Source organism: Aythya marila (genome assembly GCF_965140915.1).
Source record: "Aythya marila genome assembly, chromosome: 20".
NCBI lineage: Eukaryota > Metazoa > Chordata > Aves > Anseriformes > Anatidae > Aythya > Aythya marila.
In genome coordinates, this window is record NC_139061.1 from 10,580,345 (window position 1) to 10,600,602 (window position 20,258).

Here is a 20,258-nt window from a genome sequence, read left to right on the forward strand (position 1 = left end):
CCACTACCATGATGAAAGACTGGAATCAATGTCAAGACACGGGAGAAATCATTTTACTTCCATAGTACCAAACAGCAGAAAAGGAATTCGCCCACAGACACTACTGATAAACTGCCACAAATTCGGGCCAATATCCTTCAAGTTTAACTACACATTGCTGCAAAAGACAAGACACATCGGCAACTACTTGGACAGCAGTCTGAAAATGTAAAGTGCCCTATAAGTATTATTATTACTAGCAGGCTGCTACGGATGTCTCCTATATTTACCATCTGGGTAAAATAACTACTTCAAACAGTCCGTTTGAAGGAGTCCCAAGAGCAGTTAATGTTTTCCATATACCCTCCAAATCAGTCACAGATGATGCAAAATGGTGAAGCTCCTCCTCCCGTTTCACCTGAGCTCCTGTGCACCTGGGGAAGGGTTGGAGACTGAAACTTCAGCCACTTCCACGCCCTGGCTGCTGAGGATCCTTCTGCCCACGCAACACGCAGAACTCTGCCAAACAGATTCGATCACAGGGGAGGCCAACATTTCCCTTTACAAACCACTGATACCATCACACACCATTTCTCTCTTTTCAGTGTGATGTTCAGCTTAACCCGGATGATTTGTTCTGCATTAATATTTCAGCAGCACTACAAGCAAACGAACGGATTTCTTCCCGTGCTGCAAGCAAACAAGTGCAGGCAGGCTGCACCGCGCGGGGCTGCTGCCGCGTCCACGCACAGATCTGTGTTACCAACCCCTGGGTGCGGAGGCCACAACAGCACAGAGGAGAACGAGACTCAAAGGAGCGCGGGCAGGCCTTTCCTTTGAAGTGCACACCTTTTTCCAGCGTCCAACTCGCAGCTCGTGTAAATCAGCGCAGCTCCGGGCGTTGAGGTCTGGAGCACGTCCATGCACACGCGGTGGGTGTAGATCAGCACGGATCCTCTCACCTCGCGGAGTTTTGCCAGTTAGCATCCACAAACAATCTGGCTGAAATCATCAATTAGCTCCAATTCTTTTATTTTTAGAGCACTTCTCTTATCACCAATGGCCATGGCAAAATCGTACTGCGTGGTAGCATTTTTACCCTGCCTTACCCCTGCGATACGGCCAAATGGCCCCTGACGCAAGTGCCAGCCTGTCCTTTTTTCACAACTCTACCACGGTTTGATTTACACCATGTAAATAGAAGTCAAAAGCAAGCCTCTGGTCCCAAAAGATGCAGTCTCAGGTTTTTGCACCTCCTGTACATTTTATGGAGCAATTTTTTAGGTCAAGGAATAATCTATAAACCTATCCACTTAAACGGAAAAGCAGAAATGAGAAGTGTGACCTAGGAGTCAACAAAACAAAAGGGCCACATTTCCCCAGGATCCCCTCTCCTAATTACTGACAAAGCAGGTCAGGCTCTGGCATTACCGAGCCTCTCCTTCAGCCTCTGCAGCCACTCTGGAGCAGGGAACAGTCAACATTTACTGCTTCAGAACCATCACCAAAAACTGCAAGGGCTTTTGAAGACGAGCCCACCGGTGTCAGTAGGGTATTTGAGTGAAAGGGACTCGAGGCCTGCTTGAGCACTAAGGCAGGCCATGAAGCCTCACGCCTTGCACCAGGCAGCTCCCAACACTGCGGTGTCGGGGCCTGAAGAAACCCACCCTGATTGCAATTTGTGTGTTCCCATGCATGACCTGATTTGCTCGTCATGCCACGGCCACTCACGGGTCTATTCTCGAGTTCTGTTTCCAGCAATGGGATCACTGAGCTTATTCTCTGGCTCAGCCTGGCCACCGGCACCACGGAGCCTTGAAGGCACCGTCAGCCTCCCCTGGTTACCCCTGGGAGAGCAGAGGATGCTACGCAGGGTGCTGCCAGACCCTGAACAGCACCAAAGCTTTGCATCCCTGCCCACAGAAGGGTGTTGGACCTACACGATCTTTACGCTCCCTTCCAACCTGAGCCTCTCTGTGGTTCTGTGATTGGAAGGAAAGGGCATCTTCCTCCCGGTACAATCCGGATTGCTGATTTGGGCTTCAGCAATAAGAACCCACCGCAATCCTTGCTCTGCAGGAGAAGCAAGGCGAGCTCCTCACCGAAGGGGACGCTCCAGCCCCCTTCCCTGTGCCCGGGCCGGGCAGGGTCCCGCACGGAGACAAGGTCAGGGCAGCAGCGGGACGCCCTTCCCCTGTGCCAGGCAGCGGCTCCGACAGCGCGCCCGCTCTGACTGATGCTGGGAGCCCGCAGCATCAAAGCCAAGGTCACATTCCAGGGAGGCAGAGCGCGAAGACGGAGCGATGTTTGTGTTGATTCACTTGCTTTCGCGATTGCCGGGTATTTAATCTCTACAGCTCTTTTCTTTTGACACGATGGGCTCCTCTGGAGTCATTGCAGCCTAAAGAGTCCATCAAGTAAATGAATCCAGATTTCACAAACAGCCAGAGCAGCTCACTCCCACGTTGCTGACTATTGATAGCTCACTTCCATTTTGACAGGCGGGCTTTCAAAGCTCCACGCAGGAATAAGAAATTTCAAGAGACCAGTAAGTAAATAAATACGACAGACCGACAGCCGGAGCTGCGCGCCCAAAGCGCCGCCGGCAGCGGGAGGACAGCGTGCGGGGGGCTGCGACGACAACTCCAGGGCCCCCGGAGATAGCAGGCAAGACTGCCTCTCCTTCCCTCCCCTTTCCCCAACTGGACAATCTGCTGCTGGGCTTGGAAGTAACCCAACCCAGCCTTTACAAGATATTCTTACTTTCTTAAAGTCAAAATAACAGCCAGAAGGTCAAATGAAAGACAGGTTTTCCAAAGCACCTAACTGACTGTGTGAACTTCTGAGCATAAACCTAACTGAAGGCAACGGCAAAAGAAAAACACATCAGTATTTGTGACTTCTAGAATTTTACTGCAGTTCTCTTTCTTGTTTGTTTGTTTTCAGAAAGTACAGGACGGACAGGAGGGGGGTCTCAAACCATCCAGAAATGGAAGAGTTTGTGTTGCACTTAAACAGACCTCTGTTTCAAGTTGCCTTGAACTCAAGATCAGTATCTGCTCTGTTTTATCAGACGAGGTCTGATTTTTGTTCCTTCTTTTATTTTCCTTTTTAAAGGTTTATTTTTGAAAGAGGACCCTGTAACAGGGCCTCTTCCATTTCAGGAAAAGTAAACAAAATCCTTCACAGGGAGGATCGGGGATGAAGGAACAAAGCCTGCGAGACTAAACTGTACAAAGGTGAATTTATTTGTCATTATTTGGTATCACAGCAGCACTCTGACTTTGATCAAGGTCAGGGCAAGGTGCTGCACGCAGACACGCTCACTGCCTCTCGGAAAAGCCTGCAGTTAAGGCAGCAGTAGGAAAGTCACCCCATTAGTCCCAGATTTCAGGTGGGGATCTGAATGATACCACAGTAACACAGCAAATCAGTGCCACGTCCACAAAGCCAAACTCCCAAACCTCGGTCCCAGCACAGTCATCACTCTGTCCTCTTTACTCAGGGTCTCACCTCAGACCATGTTATCCCAAACCAGCATCTCTTCTGGTCCGAACTTATCTGAACCCTGCATCGTCAGCAAAGCAAGGTGCTGAGAGGTGTCCACCAGGCCAAAAAGCAAGCAAGTGACCGCAGAGGATCCACTGAGACCTGAGCAGTTTTAACACAAAACACCCACATGCAAACAAATCTATGGTACAAGGGACTTGGTGTGATCTCCAGACTCCCTGGGCTAGTTGTGCTTTCTGATTTGGGGCAGCAGTGGCACTTGGTGAAGATCAAGGTCCCTGCGAGAGCTTAGAGGCTACACCAAGGCTAATTCCCTAGGTGCAGGTATGCTCTCAAAACAAGAAATACCAAGGGGATTCTTAAAACCAGAGCAGGAGAATCCTAGCAACGTCCTTTTGGCTACTGGATTGTGTCCTGAACATTCACAAATAGGATGTTCAACAGAGAAGAGGGGGCAACAACTTCTGTAGCCTGGTGGGGATGAGAGGCAAGCAAAACAAATATTTAAGTTCCTGCTTATTAGGAAATGCTTGGCAAATAATGTGAAGCCAGAAGGAGGTGTTAAAGAGAAGTATATGCAGTGTTATGGGAAGCTTAATGAGAAGCTGTAACCATTACATATGTATCATATATGGAAAACTAGGTGAGGCCCCTATGGACTATTACATACTGCATGAAACTTTATGGACACCGTAATGCATTATTTTTAATGATTCCCTTGCCTACTTCAGGCTCTGGAAACCAAAAAGAGCTTCCCTAGTTTCCTGGTGGTGTTTTAGCAATGATACCTTGCTTGTTCCCAGACTCTGGGTTATTTTAATGAGAAATAATTGGGTTACTTTCCAGATTCCACAAAGCCGATATGTAATGAACAGAAACTCTGAGAAGGTTGCTCGGCATTGCAGCGCTCTTCATGTCCTCTACCTTCCAGAGGGTTACTTTCCCTGGTAAACCATCTATCTACAAATAGGTCCACAAAACACTGGCACTTCTGCTAGTTGAAATTTGCGTTGTCATCAACCATCTCTAGGGAGAGCCAGGCCAGAGAAACAACCAGCTGCAACATCACAACGATTGCCCCTGCAGGAGATGTATATAATGAAAATTGAAAGCTGCAGGATGAACTTCTTACATACTTGTCCTTTTGGTTTATTCATCAGAAATAATTATCTGTGCTCACATTCACAGGAGCACATACTTTATGATGTACATTAAAATTTAATGGATTTTTAATAATACTGTAACTACAGCAGGAGCAGAAAAAAAGAGAAAGACATTAAACCATATGTGCCGTGGTGGTGGGTAGATGGCGTTGAGCAAACATCAACAACACGCAACCAGCTTAGGATTAGTGAGGACGGGAAGAAGGAACTGCTGTTTCCTGTATCTGAAGATCATGGTGATCTGCAGCTCCAAAGGTTTAGCTTAAAATCTCCCCAGGCAACAGATGAGTGTATGCATGAAATGAGCAGACCTGAGTTTCTGAATTTCAGGGACCTACAGGTGATACCCATGGCCTTGGACAAGTACCTGAACTCCCCAACTCAGTTTCTCCAACCGTAAAATGGAGAGAAACACTACAAATATACCCCACAATAGTGGTTTGAGAATGTGCCTGAATCCTGATTTCTGCTGTGCCAATTCAAGTATTTACAGCATTTTACAAAGCTATCGATGTCGATTCCTTAAACATCAGCAGAAATGATTGCTCTAGCAGGAGAGACTGACACTCTAAACACTCCTCAGAACCTACTCTGCAGCTAAGGAGTCGGTGCGAAGCATCACCATGTCACCAATACTTGGACAGACATCTATTTATAGACTAAGAAATTATATATGTGGTGTCCCCACCAACAGTGACACATCTTCATTCAGGCATGAGTCACCTATTCATAAGCACGTTTCCAAAAATAGACCCTATTTACCAGAATTAAATTCCACACGCTCAGGGGAAAATGTCTCCTTAAAAACAAAACAACAAAAAAAGGCACGTTAGGAAAGCAAACAATAGCAAACAAGCGCCGAAGCCTTCCGCCTGCAGGTCTCCGTTCGTACAATCACGCTGAGACTGGAAACGTTCAAGATGTAGGAATGAAGATGATCGTATGTTCTCATTACAAACCCCTGCCAAGGTCACCAGAGCACTACCGTCCAAAAGCAAGTATCCAGAATATTCTTGGCGACTCGTGCTCGGTAGAAATAGGAAGTATATTGCAGTTATTAGAGAGAGCAGACAGAACGAGTGCCAAGTAATCCCAGAAAATGTAGTGTTAAATAGAGGGTTCAAACCACAAAGCTGTTGATGGGGAATGTTAAAAATGTCAGCGTGGCTGAAAGACATTCACCAGTGGTGAATGTCAAGTAGCGAGCTACTGTTCAGCAGATGCAATAAAAAAAAGTAAGGGTACTTGGGTAATGGGACCAACATTGCAGTTGTTGATACAAATTATATCCAGAAAGCAAAGAAATAAATGAATAAATAAATAAATAATGCAAAAATGGAACAAGTTCAAACTTCTTTTATAGTAATAGTCTCCAGTTGAGCATAATCACCAAAGCTATAGTGATAAGATTGCCAAAACTAGACAAACATCTGTGAGATGAATTCATCTCAGAGGGGAAGCCAACAGCTTGTTATCATTAAAGAGGCAATGCTCTCTCTGCGTTTGAACTGCAGGCCGCCTTGTTACTGCGTTTGCTGAGGCAATTGCACCAGATGTTGGCAGCTATCTTCAGATGGATGACAAGCACCTGCTGTTGGGGAAATTAAATGCTCGTCGGCCTCCTATCCTTCAGGGGAGGGTGGGCCGGGAGGGGAAGAGGGGGAGTGGTGACGGCTGACCCTCTGAAATAAACCTATTTATGCAAAGTGACAGTAAGTGCTGGTTTGCCAAGCAGGGAAACAGAGTGGAAATTCATTGGATCTCTTCCATTGCCCCTGGTGAAATCTGCTCCCACCCTCCCGTCCTGGCAATTAACACGGCACCAATCTGAACTCGCTAAAGCACTCGGCAGAGCAACGGAGTCAGCACGGGGACCTTCCCTCGGAAAGCCACCGCTCGCAGAGCCGCGTCCCCAGGCACGGGGCATCGCCGCGGCGGGGTCTGCTGCCCGCCTGCCCGCCCCACAGCCGCTGCAACACGCTGACCCACGTCGGGGGCCCACAGTTTGTAACGCTGGCGTTCAAATAGATGCTCCAAGCGCGATCTGAGACACGCTTGTGTTTGCTCGGATTTATGTAATCTCACTGCCACTACCACCTGGTGGCACGCGAACGTGTTACCGGCTCGTTTGAGAGCTCCCTTTTGCAGTATCAGGAGTAACAGCAAAGGTCAGGATGGGCACTGCAACCATGTTAAAAACAAAAGACGCAGAACTCCGACAGACTTGCTGGTGTTTTCAGCTTTCTGTGAGAACAAAAACTGCAAATGCGAACTCGTTTTATATGAGCAATCATTTCATTATGGTGTATCCTAATTCTCTTCAAACCTCCACATGAGGACAGGAGAGCAAAGAGCCTGTGATAGATCCTGCCAGCAGCACCCGTCAGAGCCCGGAGTGCTATTTCAAAAACATTTTGCCCTGGACAATAAACTAAAAACACCATTCTGAATTCCAATTCACCCAAAAGCTCTTGTGAATGTCCCTGACGGAGACAAACATTTGTTTGATCTAAACTGGCCACATGCATTTTAGGTATTCTTCAGATTAAGAGGGAGCTAATCCTCATTCTGCTTAGATTATCTTAATTGGCTCTTCATTTGAGCTACTTTGCCCTTGTCCCCAATTCCAAAGATGTATTTATAAATACACGTACTGCATCACGCAGTATAAATACACACATCTCTCACAGGACTGGCACATATTGTTACACCGTACTGTATGATCATTGATAGGACTCGAGTTAATCAACCCACCGATACTTGGTTACTACTCCACTGCTACCAAAATATGGCCAGCCACATTTTTCCCTAGAAAAACAAATACCAAATTCCCTTAGAGTCAAACACATGTAAAATGGACATCAAATGAATTTCGTCTTCTACCTCTCCAGAATTAGCATGAGTTTAATTAAACCAGTAATACCTCAGTACTGCACGTGTGAACACAACTCTGTTATTTCACTTCTAGGACAGACTGAAAAATCTTGGTTATTTATTTATTTGTTTACCACTGTGATGGGAAATCATTGAAATACATTTAAAAAAGAACAAGAATACAAACAAAACAAGGACCAGAAGGCTCAGCACAAAATCCCCCACTTAAACCCCGTTTTCCATCAGAAAAATAACAAGTCCTAGCACTTAGCACAGGGTGCACAATGGGGCCGGGACCACCGCAGGGCTGGCACCCCGGGGCCCTGCCTGCACCCAGCCTGCTGAACGCCCCCAGGAGAGGGATTACAGCCCCTCATTTCCAGGTGAAAAACACATCGTTACCTCCATCAGCAACATGAGCTCCTTCCACAGTTGGAACAACCTGTAAGAAGTTCCTCATAGGTACTTTTGAAAGCCTTTTTCTGAGGCACACAGCCTTAAAGCTGCATTTAAAAAAAAATCTCCCATTTCGCATCGCATCACTCAGTATCGATTTGTTGTGCAGTATGACAAGGCTCAAACACTTGCTGTCTGATCCATGTTTTAACTAACGCACTTCGGCTCATGAACCTACCCCATGTTTGTGGGCAGTGTAGTGCAGGCTTCAGTTACACCATATTTTCAAAAAACTGCTGCTACATTTCCTTCAGTGAACTGATGTTAAAACACAAGTTTTCCCAAGGCAAAGCTTTGGCACCCCCAGAAGTCATGTTCTGGAGCCAGGCCATCAGTTGCACCGACGCTAGGAGCAGTGTCTACCTTCAGAAACACCTTCTCGGAGAGTCCGAGAGACTGCACTTCAAGCCAAGTACCACACCAGAACCTGATGCAATTTCACAGCATATGTTAGAAACACCTACCAAATATCTTACATCACTCCTACTGCAGCAGTTTAACACCACTCTCTCTCACTTTAGATGCAGCTGGCTGGGGCAGAGTTCATCTTGCTGTTGTCTTTTTGCATAGTGGCCAACCCCATGGGCCCTGCTCCGTGAGCAGGGCTTCGAGATGCTACCCGAGCACAATGAAAACAAACATTTCCTTCCAAAGGAGGCCTGCATCTACAGCCCCACTCATCCACACTGCGGATGAATCCAAGACCACTGCAGGGATAATTTGAATAGGTTATCAAACATGATTAGTTAAACTTGTTAGGCATATTGTATCAGCTTTTTATAGGACAAAAGAGGAAAGGATGAAAACTCAACTTTTGTGGGGTCTCAGGAAAGATACAGGGTAACTTTATGGGTTTGATTTGGTTGCAAAATTGGTATCTACTCACTGCAAACAAGCATTCACGTGCACGCTGGAGGAGTTACCGAGTATTTTCTTACAACTTCCTTCCGCCAGGCTCCATCCCTGATTAATCACGGATTTCATTTGGACTCTCGGTATGCTTCTGGGTCACTAGTGGAACCATGCCCTGCAAGCTCAGGATCAAAACTGCTCCCCTACTATTACTGAAGTATGCAAGGAACAACATAATGCACCAGCCATGCCTTTATGGAAAAAAAAAAAAAAAAAAGACATAACAGGGTTGTCTTCTTGTCTTTAAAACCATGTTTTCAGCAGAGGATGCAGGCCTTGCCTTACAGCTCGGGGGAGCCGGGCTGCTTGCACTGCTGCTCCAGCAGAGCCGCCCCACGTACCTGCAGCAGCTGTCAGGCACGGACACTGCGCCAGCTCCGGTACCGCCGGCACAGAGCTCGGCCTCAGCCCCTTCCTACTGCTACCAGGGCGTTTCTCCCAGTCCGCACCGAGTCCACACGGCTGAAGGCTGCGAGTGACATGAGTGTTGGCATATTTACATTTCCCATGCCCTTCAGAGCTTACTAAGTAAGAAAGGCAAGGAAATGTAAGGCAAGATAACACAGCTTGCCCAAAGTCAGACAGCAAGTGGGTGGCACAGTGGGAAACAGAAGACAGATGTTCGGGGCCCTGACTCTCCACCACAATTACCTAATCTCACACGGGTTACAGTGCTGCGGCACAAAAGCTTCCTTGCCGTTTCATTTAACCGGAGTAAAAAGGAAATAAAATTGTGCTTTAAACTTCTGCTGTGTTCTGATACAGCTGCTGTGCCCACAAATCTTGCCTTAACATTTCCTCTTTTCATAAAATCCAGGTAGAAACCAACATCTAATTTATAACAAAACCACTTCCACAAAGCATGTCTTATTAGAGACCACCTAAAAACTGACTTCCTGTGTACAACTTCTCATTGACAGAATGAAAACACTGACTTCTTTTTAAGTAACGATCAAGTTTCTTGATTCATTAAAAAAAAAAAAAAAAAAAGAGCATGCGTAGGAGGGGAGCAGAAATAATAAAAAGTGCTTAGGCCACGAGGGACCACTATATCCCAGATCCCTTTGTGACATGCCAAAGCAAAAAATTTAAAGGAATATTCATTATCCTTTATAGCATTGTGGACGTAACACTCAAATTAGGAAATCCACGAACACTGGGACTTTAAAGCCTCTGCGAAGGGCAGAGGCAGCAGCCCGAGCAAGGCTGAGTGCTGCTCTGCAGTGCCGTAACAGAACAGCCTGCACAGATTGTGTTCTGCATTGTTCCAAACTTATCAAGGGCTGCAAACAATGACGTGTTTGTCTGCTGCTCGTTCTGTTTTAGGGAGTTGCAATGAATCAAATTAAGCAACTTCTCCCAAAGTACACCTAGGTTAACTTTGATAGAAAGAAGAATGGAAGGACCTCAGAGCTATTCATCACCGGGCCCAGAGCTCAGGTTTGCTCCGAAGAGAACAGTGCCATTAGCGGCAGCTGAAAATAAAGCCAACGCATTCTGGTTTACAGCTTATTAAAATGTTCCAAAACTCAGGCTATTACAGCTGAGAATGTAAATAACAGTCCAGATCTGTCCTTACATTTCAGAAAACATCACCCATTCACAAATATTGAATCTGGAAATACAGTAATGAAAATGTGAGAGGCTAACACCTTGTCAAATCAAAACATTACTTTCCTGCAAAGCAAATACTTTTAGAATGCCCATCCCTGGATCCCACTGAACATTAAATCTACACATCAGCGTCCAATGGATGTAACAATACAATTCAAACTGTACGTCGAGTCTGAATTAACTAAGCTTTCACTTTCAGACAAGCAAAATTCCTTGCACCTCCTGACTCTGGCCTTAGCTCCAGCTCCACAGACTTCCAAACCCCCCTGAAATGAACCCATGGCGAGCAAACCACCTTTTCTCATGCTAACAACTCCATTGTAATAACATCTTCAGAGGCCATACTCAAGGTCTCAGGGAAAAGTAAACCACCGGAGTGCTTAATACTCCAACAGCGCATTAACTCGTTCACACCCAGACAGCCTTGCCAAACAAGGAGGAGTTTTCTCTCATGTTTTCTTGATTTATATTTTCACAGCTGTCTGAGAGAAAAGCATGTAGGAAGCAAGTTATGTAAACCACCTGATTAGGCTAAAATCCTCTGTGTGGATCACACCTCCTTCCCTCTCCCCCTCCCGGCACAGTTAAATACAGAAAGGAGAGGGACTTTGTCTATTACTCAAAGCAGATTATTTTTTCAAAGGTTAAACCAGTCTTTTACTTGTGTTGCTCTCTTTGTTATAACGTACAATGCTGTACAACAGAAGGAGAACATTCTCATCCTCACGTTTTACTATTTGCAGCCTCGCTGTTTTCAGCTTTACTTTTCTTGCACCCAGCACCACGGCTCTGCTAAGGAAGGCCTGGGGCAGGGACAGGGCTAGGAACGGCTCTCCTCTTGGCTACTGCTCCTGGTTAACTGCAACCAGAACGTAAGCCATGGCTACAGAAGGTAGAGATTAAAAAAATTACAATCTTTCAAAAGCACGGCAGTTTTGCAGAAAAACACAACATCAGAAGCTAGAAATTATTATTCCCCTGGTCTGTTCTGCGTCTCACAGGAAATAACAAGCAACTGTATAAAACATTTCAGATCCAGAGAGATAATTCAGAAATCCTGTCTTGTTTCAAATTCTCCAAATCTTAAATCCATTTGTGAGGAAACAACATATTCCAAGCAAAGTTGAAGCATGCCTACAATTTGTCTGAGGGACCTCGTGGCAAGTCAGAACAGAAAACAAGATTAATGCATACATCTCCGTTCCAATTTCATTTGAAATTTTAAAATAAAAAGCAAATGCCACTGCCCTCTTCCCCACAAGTCACTTTAGGATTGCTGTTAAAGAAAACACAGCAAATGCACCCACTTCAAATCTCTGAGAGCAAGTGAAACAGCTGGAGCCACCAACACTAACACTGCTTTTCTAGCAGTTTAAAGTAACAGTATGTAAAATAATCCACAAAAATATTTCACACATCTTCTTTAAAAACCACTATTCTATTTCAAAAAAGTGTAAATTAAATGGATTCCCTCCCACGCCAGAAAAACATGATTTTTCTACCAGAACAGTCATATCTGGACTGATCTAAATAGTTCAAGACAGCTGAACCGTACCTATAACACAACCCTGTTCCCACTGGGCTGGAAACACATGGTTTCAAAGACTTCCCACCAAGACTGACCGCACTGCTTTGGGAGGAAGACTTAAACAGAATTCTGTTTCAGCAATGGGGTCAGAAAGTGTTCCCGGAGCCCCACCACGCTCACACACCAGCGAGCGGCCACTCAGTGCTCGGAGCTCAGGTGGGCTCTGAGCCACGCTGCGGGCCCGGCCCGCGCCACGCCAAGGCCTCGATGCGACGTGGCCGCCCCGGGGCAGGCGGCAGCGCGGGCAGCGAGGGGGTTAAAGCGGTGTCAGACAGCAAAGCCTGGCTCCTGACCAAAGGGACATGGGAACCAGGGCAGCTGAGGTATAAAGGCCTCATTGTAGCAGCCCACTGGATTGGAAATGACTTGTAGGCCTAATGAAACAAAACTTTGGCAGTAAAACAGAATGAAAGGAATGAGACAATAAAAGACAGGAACAAAGGGAGCAGAGTTGTTTCAGCTTAGGAAAATAAGCTCACTTTGTTGTTGGGAAAAGCCAAAGCCGATTAGGATAAACCAATGACTAGGCATAAGTCTTCCAAACTAATTACACAGTTCGCCATGTGAAGTATAATTGCAAGTCGCAGAATAAGGACTACATTACTTTCACAGGAGCCCTAAGCAGGGAGCGTTACCTGGAACCGAACCGAACCAGGCCCTCATCATCACCCACCTGCAGCTCAAAAGGTGCAGAATGTGCCCGTCCTGACAGAGGGCACTTCACTGGTGCCGAGGGGCCTTCTGCTTGTCACAGTCCTCTGGATGAGACTTTTGGAGGCTGTTACATTACTTTTTAATGATACCAGAAGCCTTAAACGCTCCGACATGTCCCGACCTCAGAGCACACCGTTCGGTTACGCTTTCAGAAAGCCATAACACAGGCAGGTTGGCAGCCCCCGCACTGCCACCGCCAGCCATCCTGCACCCTCTCATTTACGCTCGTTTTCAAACTGGGTCATAACAGACAGCTTTTCACACACCAGCAACGCTGAGGACCCTGGATTAGTTAACGCAGCCAGCGAATGCATTACGTTTGCCAAAATGTCTGAAACACCTCTGACTGAAGTAATAGGGGATCACAGAAGCAACTGTTTCACTCTGATTTGAAAGGGTTACTTGTTCCAAGTGCTGCTTTGCTGGCTCAGCCTCCTCACGCCCTCAGCCGCACCTTGCTCCCTGAGCCCCCCGAAATGGCCGCAGCGCCGAGCACCCTCCCAGGCAGGCCGCCCTCCTCCAGGGCCCAGCACATCCCCGCGGCTCCCCCAGGCCCCGGCCCCCTCCTCTCCTCCTGCAGAGGGGCTGAGAGCTACAATGCCTGTGTGCCCCACATGCTCAGCATTACCAACCCTAAGCGTTCAGCAGTCACGAGGCTTTTAATTACACTGTTCCGCACTCCTTCTGTTAAGCCTCTTGGTTTTAACTCAGGTAATTTTTCCCAGTCTTCCTCCACAGCTTACAGCAGTAAGGGACTTCCCTTCCTCGCTGATTGAAAGCGAGGATTCTCACATATCTCGGCCTTACAGAAAGAAAAAACAATCGTATCAGAAACTTCACAATAAAAGTCTCAGGAGTTATCATTACCACATATTTTGGTGTTCTAGCTGGCAGGCATTTTCACTGGTGAAGTCAGGGAAGAGGGTTTATTAAATGCAGTTTTCTTTTTACTGGAGAGAAAGGTTCTGACATTTACTTTTCAAAAGGAAGCGGTTTCAAATTCAACACTTAAGGGCCCTTCCTGCCAACTCCAGTTAAATTAGTGAGTCAGCTTGGCCCCAGAGCTGATAACCACGCAGAGTATTTCAAGAGCTACCTCAAGTTACCAAAACGACCTCCCCTGGTTGCAAAGCTCTTCTCTGCAGCAAGTACAAACAGGATTTCAAGAAGCACAGCAGCAGTTAAGCAATTTTTTCCACACCAATCCATAAGCTCAGCATTTCAAAGAGGAAGTCACCTGAGATGTTCTTATCAAATGTGGGCGGCTCCTCTACACGTTAATTATGTAATGCAATTGTCTTTATTTTAAGAAAGTGCTAAGCAAACGCAAACCTTGCCAATCGATCCTGATGCATTGTTTGCATTGTAATGGCTTGATGGGAGAGTGAGGCTTGTGTGCTAAGCAGTGTGCAGATGTGTCATCAGTCTGCCACAACCAGCCTGCAGCCTAACCCAGCAAGTCAAGGAAAGGTCGGGAAGGGGAACAGACATGGAGATGGAAACAGCTCCTACACAGTCCCGCAGGCCCAGTCCTGGGTCACTGTACCTGAATCAGAATCCCACCCACTGCACTGGGCTAATGAGTCTTCTGACTTTGCTGGACCACAAGTCCACGATTCCTAAGGGTATTAACCCCTAGGCGCCTTCTCACAACCAGACCATCACCTTAAAACACCCCTCAAATCAGTCTCAGCTGACAAAGGACAGCAGAGAGCACTTGAATGCCTGCACACAAGGTCGAAACACAGCAACACAGCCAAAAAGCCTCTCCTCCAAAATGCCACTGCCTTCAATCTCAGCTCCCTTTCACAAGCTAGCATACAGCAGCATGGAACTGGGATGAAACTGGAAACTGCCATGTGGTAGCACAGGGGCAAGCTCTGTGAGCCCCAGCTCCTACAGTCGCTGAGCTCCAGCAACTGGACCACGCAGCCTCAGCAGGACATACCTCATCTCTCCTGCTAGAGGTAGGGCTACAGCTTTGGTTACAACTTGCACAATTATTTTCAGCCCCTTTATTTTTTAGCCCTCAATTTACGACACTTGAAAAAGTATGTCATTTTCCAAAAGCACTGCCGATTGAAAGTCTGACCTCTTTAAGCTGTCTCAAGAAAGGCAAATCACAAAAGCAGGAACTGAAGCATCCAGAACCACAAGTCTACTGAAAAACGCAGCCCAGTTGTCTGCATTCTCAGGGACTGTAAAACTGCAAACATGAAACTACCAGATGGTGAAATTAAAAAGGCTATATTAAGAGAGCATCCAGACAATATGCAAAGCACTTATATTGAAACTATTATTAACTTCAAAAATACAGGTTAGAGGAGTTCTGCAATTAGAAGTAACTACACAAGAAACATCCAAAAGCTCATGTAATCCTTTAATAAAAGGCTCAGCAGGCTGTAAACATCCTGCCGGAATCGAAGATTATTATTGAAAATAAAATGAATGGCTTGCAAAACAACCATCAATCCAGCACAGGAACAGTTTATAAACTCCCCTCCTCAGCCCTCAACAAAATACTGCATGGCCAAGGCATTTCAGAGCCAGATAAAAGAAATATAAACTAACTACAAGGAATGGGAGCTGCTTTGCTTTGGGACAGCCTGCTGTGTCCTCATGCAATCATGCATTTAAATCGTCAGCTGATGCACTCCAAAAGACGGGAACAGAGCTGCGTGCAACACCAAAGGTTCAGTGCCCACTGGGGCCTCGGGCTCTGTGCCTCCAGGAACAGAAGTGCTCTGTCCTGCCCTGACTCCAGAGGATCAGCTCACCCCAGTACACCAACCTACAGCTCATTACGCCACCACAGCCGTGGTTCTGGGTCTACTGCCTCTGCAGGGAGGGGGCTTACAGGAGTCTCCACGTGCAAACTCTTCACCTTGTTGGAAGGTGAACAGGCATCCAGAAGCCTTGGGGATGCAAAGTGCCCAGAGGGACTTTGACGTGACAGAGCCCAGTCCTGAAACACTACCTTTGAGGACATGGCACCCCATGGAAGTGGGTGGCACCAAACTCCAGCCGGAGCCTTGACTGTGGAGTTTGAGCTGTTCCACTTCTGAAAAGAATATTCTGGCAAGGTTCAGGTTTCCTTCAAACAGTACTAAATCCTTCCAACAGGAACTTCTGTTTGTTTTGGTTTGGTTTTTTGTTTTTAATGATTTCATAATTCTACATATACTTCCAGAAGGATGTTGCTTAAGAGCTTTTTTAATAAGAATTGAAAAGGATATTCCAGTGACTTCCATATTACTCTTGCTATTCACATGGTTCCTTCAGGCATTTCCACAACTTAATGAGCTCTCTCAAATACCTCTATATGCTCTTTTAGCTACCGGAATCGGGGTAAACAGAAGGCTGATTTTATGGAGTAGACAACTGTGTAATCATTCAGCTAAGGGTCAAATTCTTCCTGAACATATGCAAATTCAACTCTCAATGATTTTTTTTTAATAAAGGTAAACAGTGTTGGCAATGCTGTACACATTCATATGCAACAAACAAAAGGAATTCCAGAACCAATTTAAATAGGCTTTGAGAAATTATATTGAAAGGCAGAAAATTTGGCCCTCCTTTGAGCACAGGCCTCACTGCGCTTTTTTTTTTTTTTTTTTTTCAAAACACACTTTAAAAAGAAAGGAAAAAAAAAAGAATTCAAAATATGCAGTGCTCATTTGGGCAGGAACTTACCTTGCCAAACTGTTCAAAGTATTGCTTTACGTCTTCCACTACTGTATTAGCCGATAATCCACCTACAAATATTTTCTTTGTTCTTGTGACCATCTGCAAGAAATTACAAGACAAGCATATGGTTTAACCAGATTATTTCAAACAATATGTGGAAAAAAAGAAATATTCGTCAGATGCCATCCCTAGCCCAGTTAATGAGAATATTTCTCTACAAAAGCAATTCAGATTCTATTTGATTAGATACTTCTTTTTTCTTTGTCTTGTTTTGTTTTTATTTGAGAAATGGCTGAGTAAAGGCACTCAATAACAACTCTAGCCCCTGGATATTTTTTTTTAATAAATGATTTTTATTGTGCTTCTCAATGCAAATATAAGTGAAAAAGGATTCCAAGTGTCATATCCTGATAGCTACCGTCACAAAAATGCATGCCATTTTCCCCTCTTCTTTCCTAAAGACAAAGTGCTTGCTCCTTGGCTGGCAAAAGGCAATTACACCAAATTGAAGCTCTGTGTTATTAAGTTTCCATAAGCCAGTTTAAAAGGAACTTGGTACAGTCACTTTAAAACTAATCACATGAGGTGAGACAGCACGAGCCACTGACACAGTGCTCTAGCTGCCACAGACAGCGCTCCAGAAACGTGCGGTGTCACCACCACGCAGGGGCTGGATCAGGCCCCGCAGATCGCCCTGCCCCAAGTGTTACCCCAGGCCCCAGCTGAGCACCCAGCTCTTCTCGCTGACCCTCCCCACCCAAACACAACGTGAAGGGATGATGCTGGACTCCCTACAGAGCACGTCCTTTCGGATGGCTCGTTATCCATAACCCTTTAAGACGGACAGGACCCAGCCCAGGGACCCGAACCTACAGAACAGCAGCAGGGAAGCTGGGGCCACTGGTAGGCTAATCCCAAACAGCCTCTGTGCCCTGTGGGCCACCTTACATTGAATGCAGATCCAGGACAATGCTCTCAACACGCTCCAAAGGGCCAGGCACCATCCCTGTATGCCTGGACCCAGGGGAAAGCCTTCCAGCTGGAGGCAACAGCCACGTAGCAGCCTACTGCACCTTGGACGGATGTTTTGAAGTTAACACCACGTGTTATCTCAAGAAACCAACAAACATGTCAATAAGAAATTCATACATTAAAACGCTTGATTTTGTTTCCTGTGTGAAAGAAAGTGGCTGAAGAAGCCAACTTGTAAAGACTGAAAGGGAAAAAACACCCTGTAACACCAGCAGCAGGACCAGCTTGGCTGAACAACAGCCAGCAAATTCTGAACCCGCGAAAAGGGAAGGACACCGGGCAGCCAGCCGGGGACGCCACTGCTGCAGCTGCTCAATGCAGAGGTTAGGTCTGCTTCCCTCTCTTACCTTTTTATTTTTAGTACAGATGAGATGCACTTTATGACAGTGACGGAGACGCATGGGGCTGCCTGCAGGTCACTGCCGGGCTCTGCAGCCCCATCAGCGCGGGCTGCCAGGAGCAGCGCTGCTGCCCAAACTGGCGCTGGCCCAGCTGGGCTTTGTGATGTGACTGGAGCCATAGTGACAAGCTGGGGTGCACGGCTACCGACGAAGCCTTCACGGAGCTGAGGCACTGAACAAAAAGCTTGGAGTTGCCCCAAATTCTCTCAGCGCAGAACAAATTAAACATCACTCCCGTCTCCGCCGCCATTCAAATTAACCAGGGTAGATACTTCCCTCAATCAGCCCCCTAACCATGCTTTACAGAGCTTCACTTTATATTTTTTTTAAGTTAGGAAGAAAAGAAGAAAAAGGTGTAAAAATTCAATTATTTTTTCCTGGCTGCAATCTAGGACTCCGAAATTGAAGTCCAAGCATATATTTTTCTGTAGAAAATTGTCATTTACAAATAAAGAATTGGCTAAAGCCGACTTGTAACTAAAGGATTTTGCAGGGCTGTCAAGAGCCCTCTGCCTGCCAGCATCTGATTTAAGATCAGGCTGAGCTTCTGTTGTCATACAAAAGAAGAAGGAAAGCAATTATTCTAAAGCAATATTTGAAATTATCATCATTTTTATATTTGACCAAGAAAGAGAGAGGTACTTCTGTTAGAAGCAAGATTGAAGGTTAAAAAAAAAAAAAAGACAGACTACTTTGTTTCAATAGCTTCAGTCCAGGAAAATATTGGTAATGACAAGCAAATTCACCACATTTTAATGCCTAGAGATGTGTTGCGAGCTGGGAAATGGTTTCAGAAATCGGCTCCTTGGTACAAAAGTGAAGGACAAAATTAAGTCTGCTTTTACAATCTACGTTTTCCTGAAGAGACAGTTCAATTGCTTTGTTACACACGTTCCCCTCAGCAAAAGAATACAAGTAATTTGTAGCTTTAGCAATTCCTCCTGCCCTGACGCGCTCCGACAGGACGCGCCGGTGCCGCCCTCTCGCCCCGGCGCAGAGGCCGCGTGCTCGGCCCGGAGCCGCGACTCGGGGCACCCGCGGTGGGGGAACACGGCCAGAAAGCTGCTGCTCGGCTGGCTTGTCTGTGCCGGTACGGCCCCACCGATCCGCGATTGCTGGATCAGTGCAGCAGGACTCGGGCCAACTGGAAACGGAGCCTCCAAGTCCTGCTCTAACCTGCAAATCCGCCCCCACAGCCACACAGGGCAGCCGCGAGGCCAGGCCGGGCCCCAAGCCTGAGGCTTGTGCTGCTGGCCTGACAGCTAATGGCTGCGGCCCTTCAACACCAGCCAAACACCATGGGGCATTCAAAAGATGTAAGATTATTGGAAAAAAAATAAAGGTGTTCACTAACGCAGGCGTTTTACTGCACCAGGGACACTCGCTCTGGACATCAGCCACTGAATCACCAGCAAGGTTGCTTAAAGCTAATCCAGGCGTCAGGACCTGTTCACCCAAGAGTTCTGAGGGAGCTACGGGTGAAATCATTGCTAGGAAGCTCAAAAACCTTCACTGCTACCAGCTGCAAGGGCACACAAGGAGAGCATGTCAAGTCCAACCCCATACCGCTGCTGACTACAGTCAGAGGAACGGCACCGAGGCCGATGGCCTCCTGCCGCGTCACATCAGGGTGCTCTCGTGCCTCGTGGCATTCCCTCTGCTGCCACCTCCCCAGGCCCGTGCTTGTTGCAGGGAGGAAGAGCAAAGGGTTAAGAAGTGTTTACTGAAGTACACTTAATGCTGCTCAGTAAACATTAATGATGACAAATGACCGGAGCATAGGGAACTGAGCTACCTGAAGAGCCTTTCTTTTCAAAATTAGTTGTGGTTTTTTTTTTTTGTTAAATCAAAATTTCTCATTTGGCTGTGAAAATAAATTAGCACATCCCCAAACCCCTACAATTTTACAAAAACTTTTATGTCTGTATCTAAGCAAAACACGCCTTGCCACCAGTTTGCACCCATTACCAGTATTTTAAATATATATTTTTTAATTATAGCAGCAAAAAAAAACAAAACCTGAAGGTGTGCCCACCCCCAAGCCCCTGCAAGGCGAGTGACTGAGGCTCTGCACCACTTCTGAAGCACACTCAGCACCACACTCAGAGCGGCGGGGCGCTGCCACAAGCAGGGCACTCAGCAGCTCCGGCTGCTCGCTGCCCATGGTGGCGATGCGGCGTGGGGATAGCAGGAAGTGATTTGTGAGAGTCAATCACAAACCCGTGTTTTATGAATGACAAGAAGAGGTCTGGGTCAGTCAGAAACCACCATCCTGCCAGCTTCCTGTCTTTGTTTTTAATTTGCAGTATAATATATCTATCATTTGCT

At 46.4% G+C, this 20,258-nt stretch overlaps 1 protein-coding gene across 7 annotated transcripts in view; it reads right to left on the bottom strand.

The window, feature by feature from the left end:
* The window catches only part of MSI2 (musashi RNA binding protein 2), a 229,068-nt gene that overhangs the window by 136,956 nt on the left and 71,854 nt on the right, over window positions 1-20,258 (bottom strand). For all 7 annotated transcript variants that reach the window (XM_082776573.1, XM_082776572.1, XM_082776570.1 and 4 more), the window contains exon 6: window positions 16,504-16,596. In XM_082776573.1, the coding sequence (XP_082632699.1) occupies window positions 16,504-16,596 (93 nt within the window). The remainder of the gene's footprint in view (window positions 1-16,503; window positions 16,597-20,258) is intronic.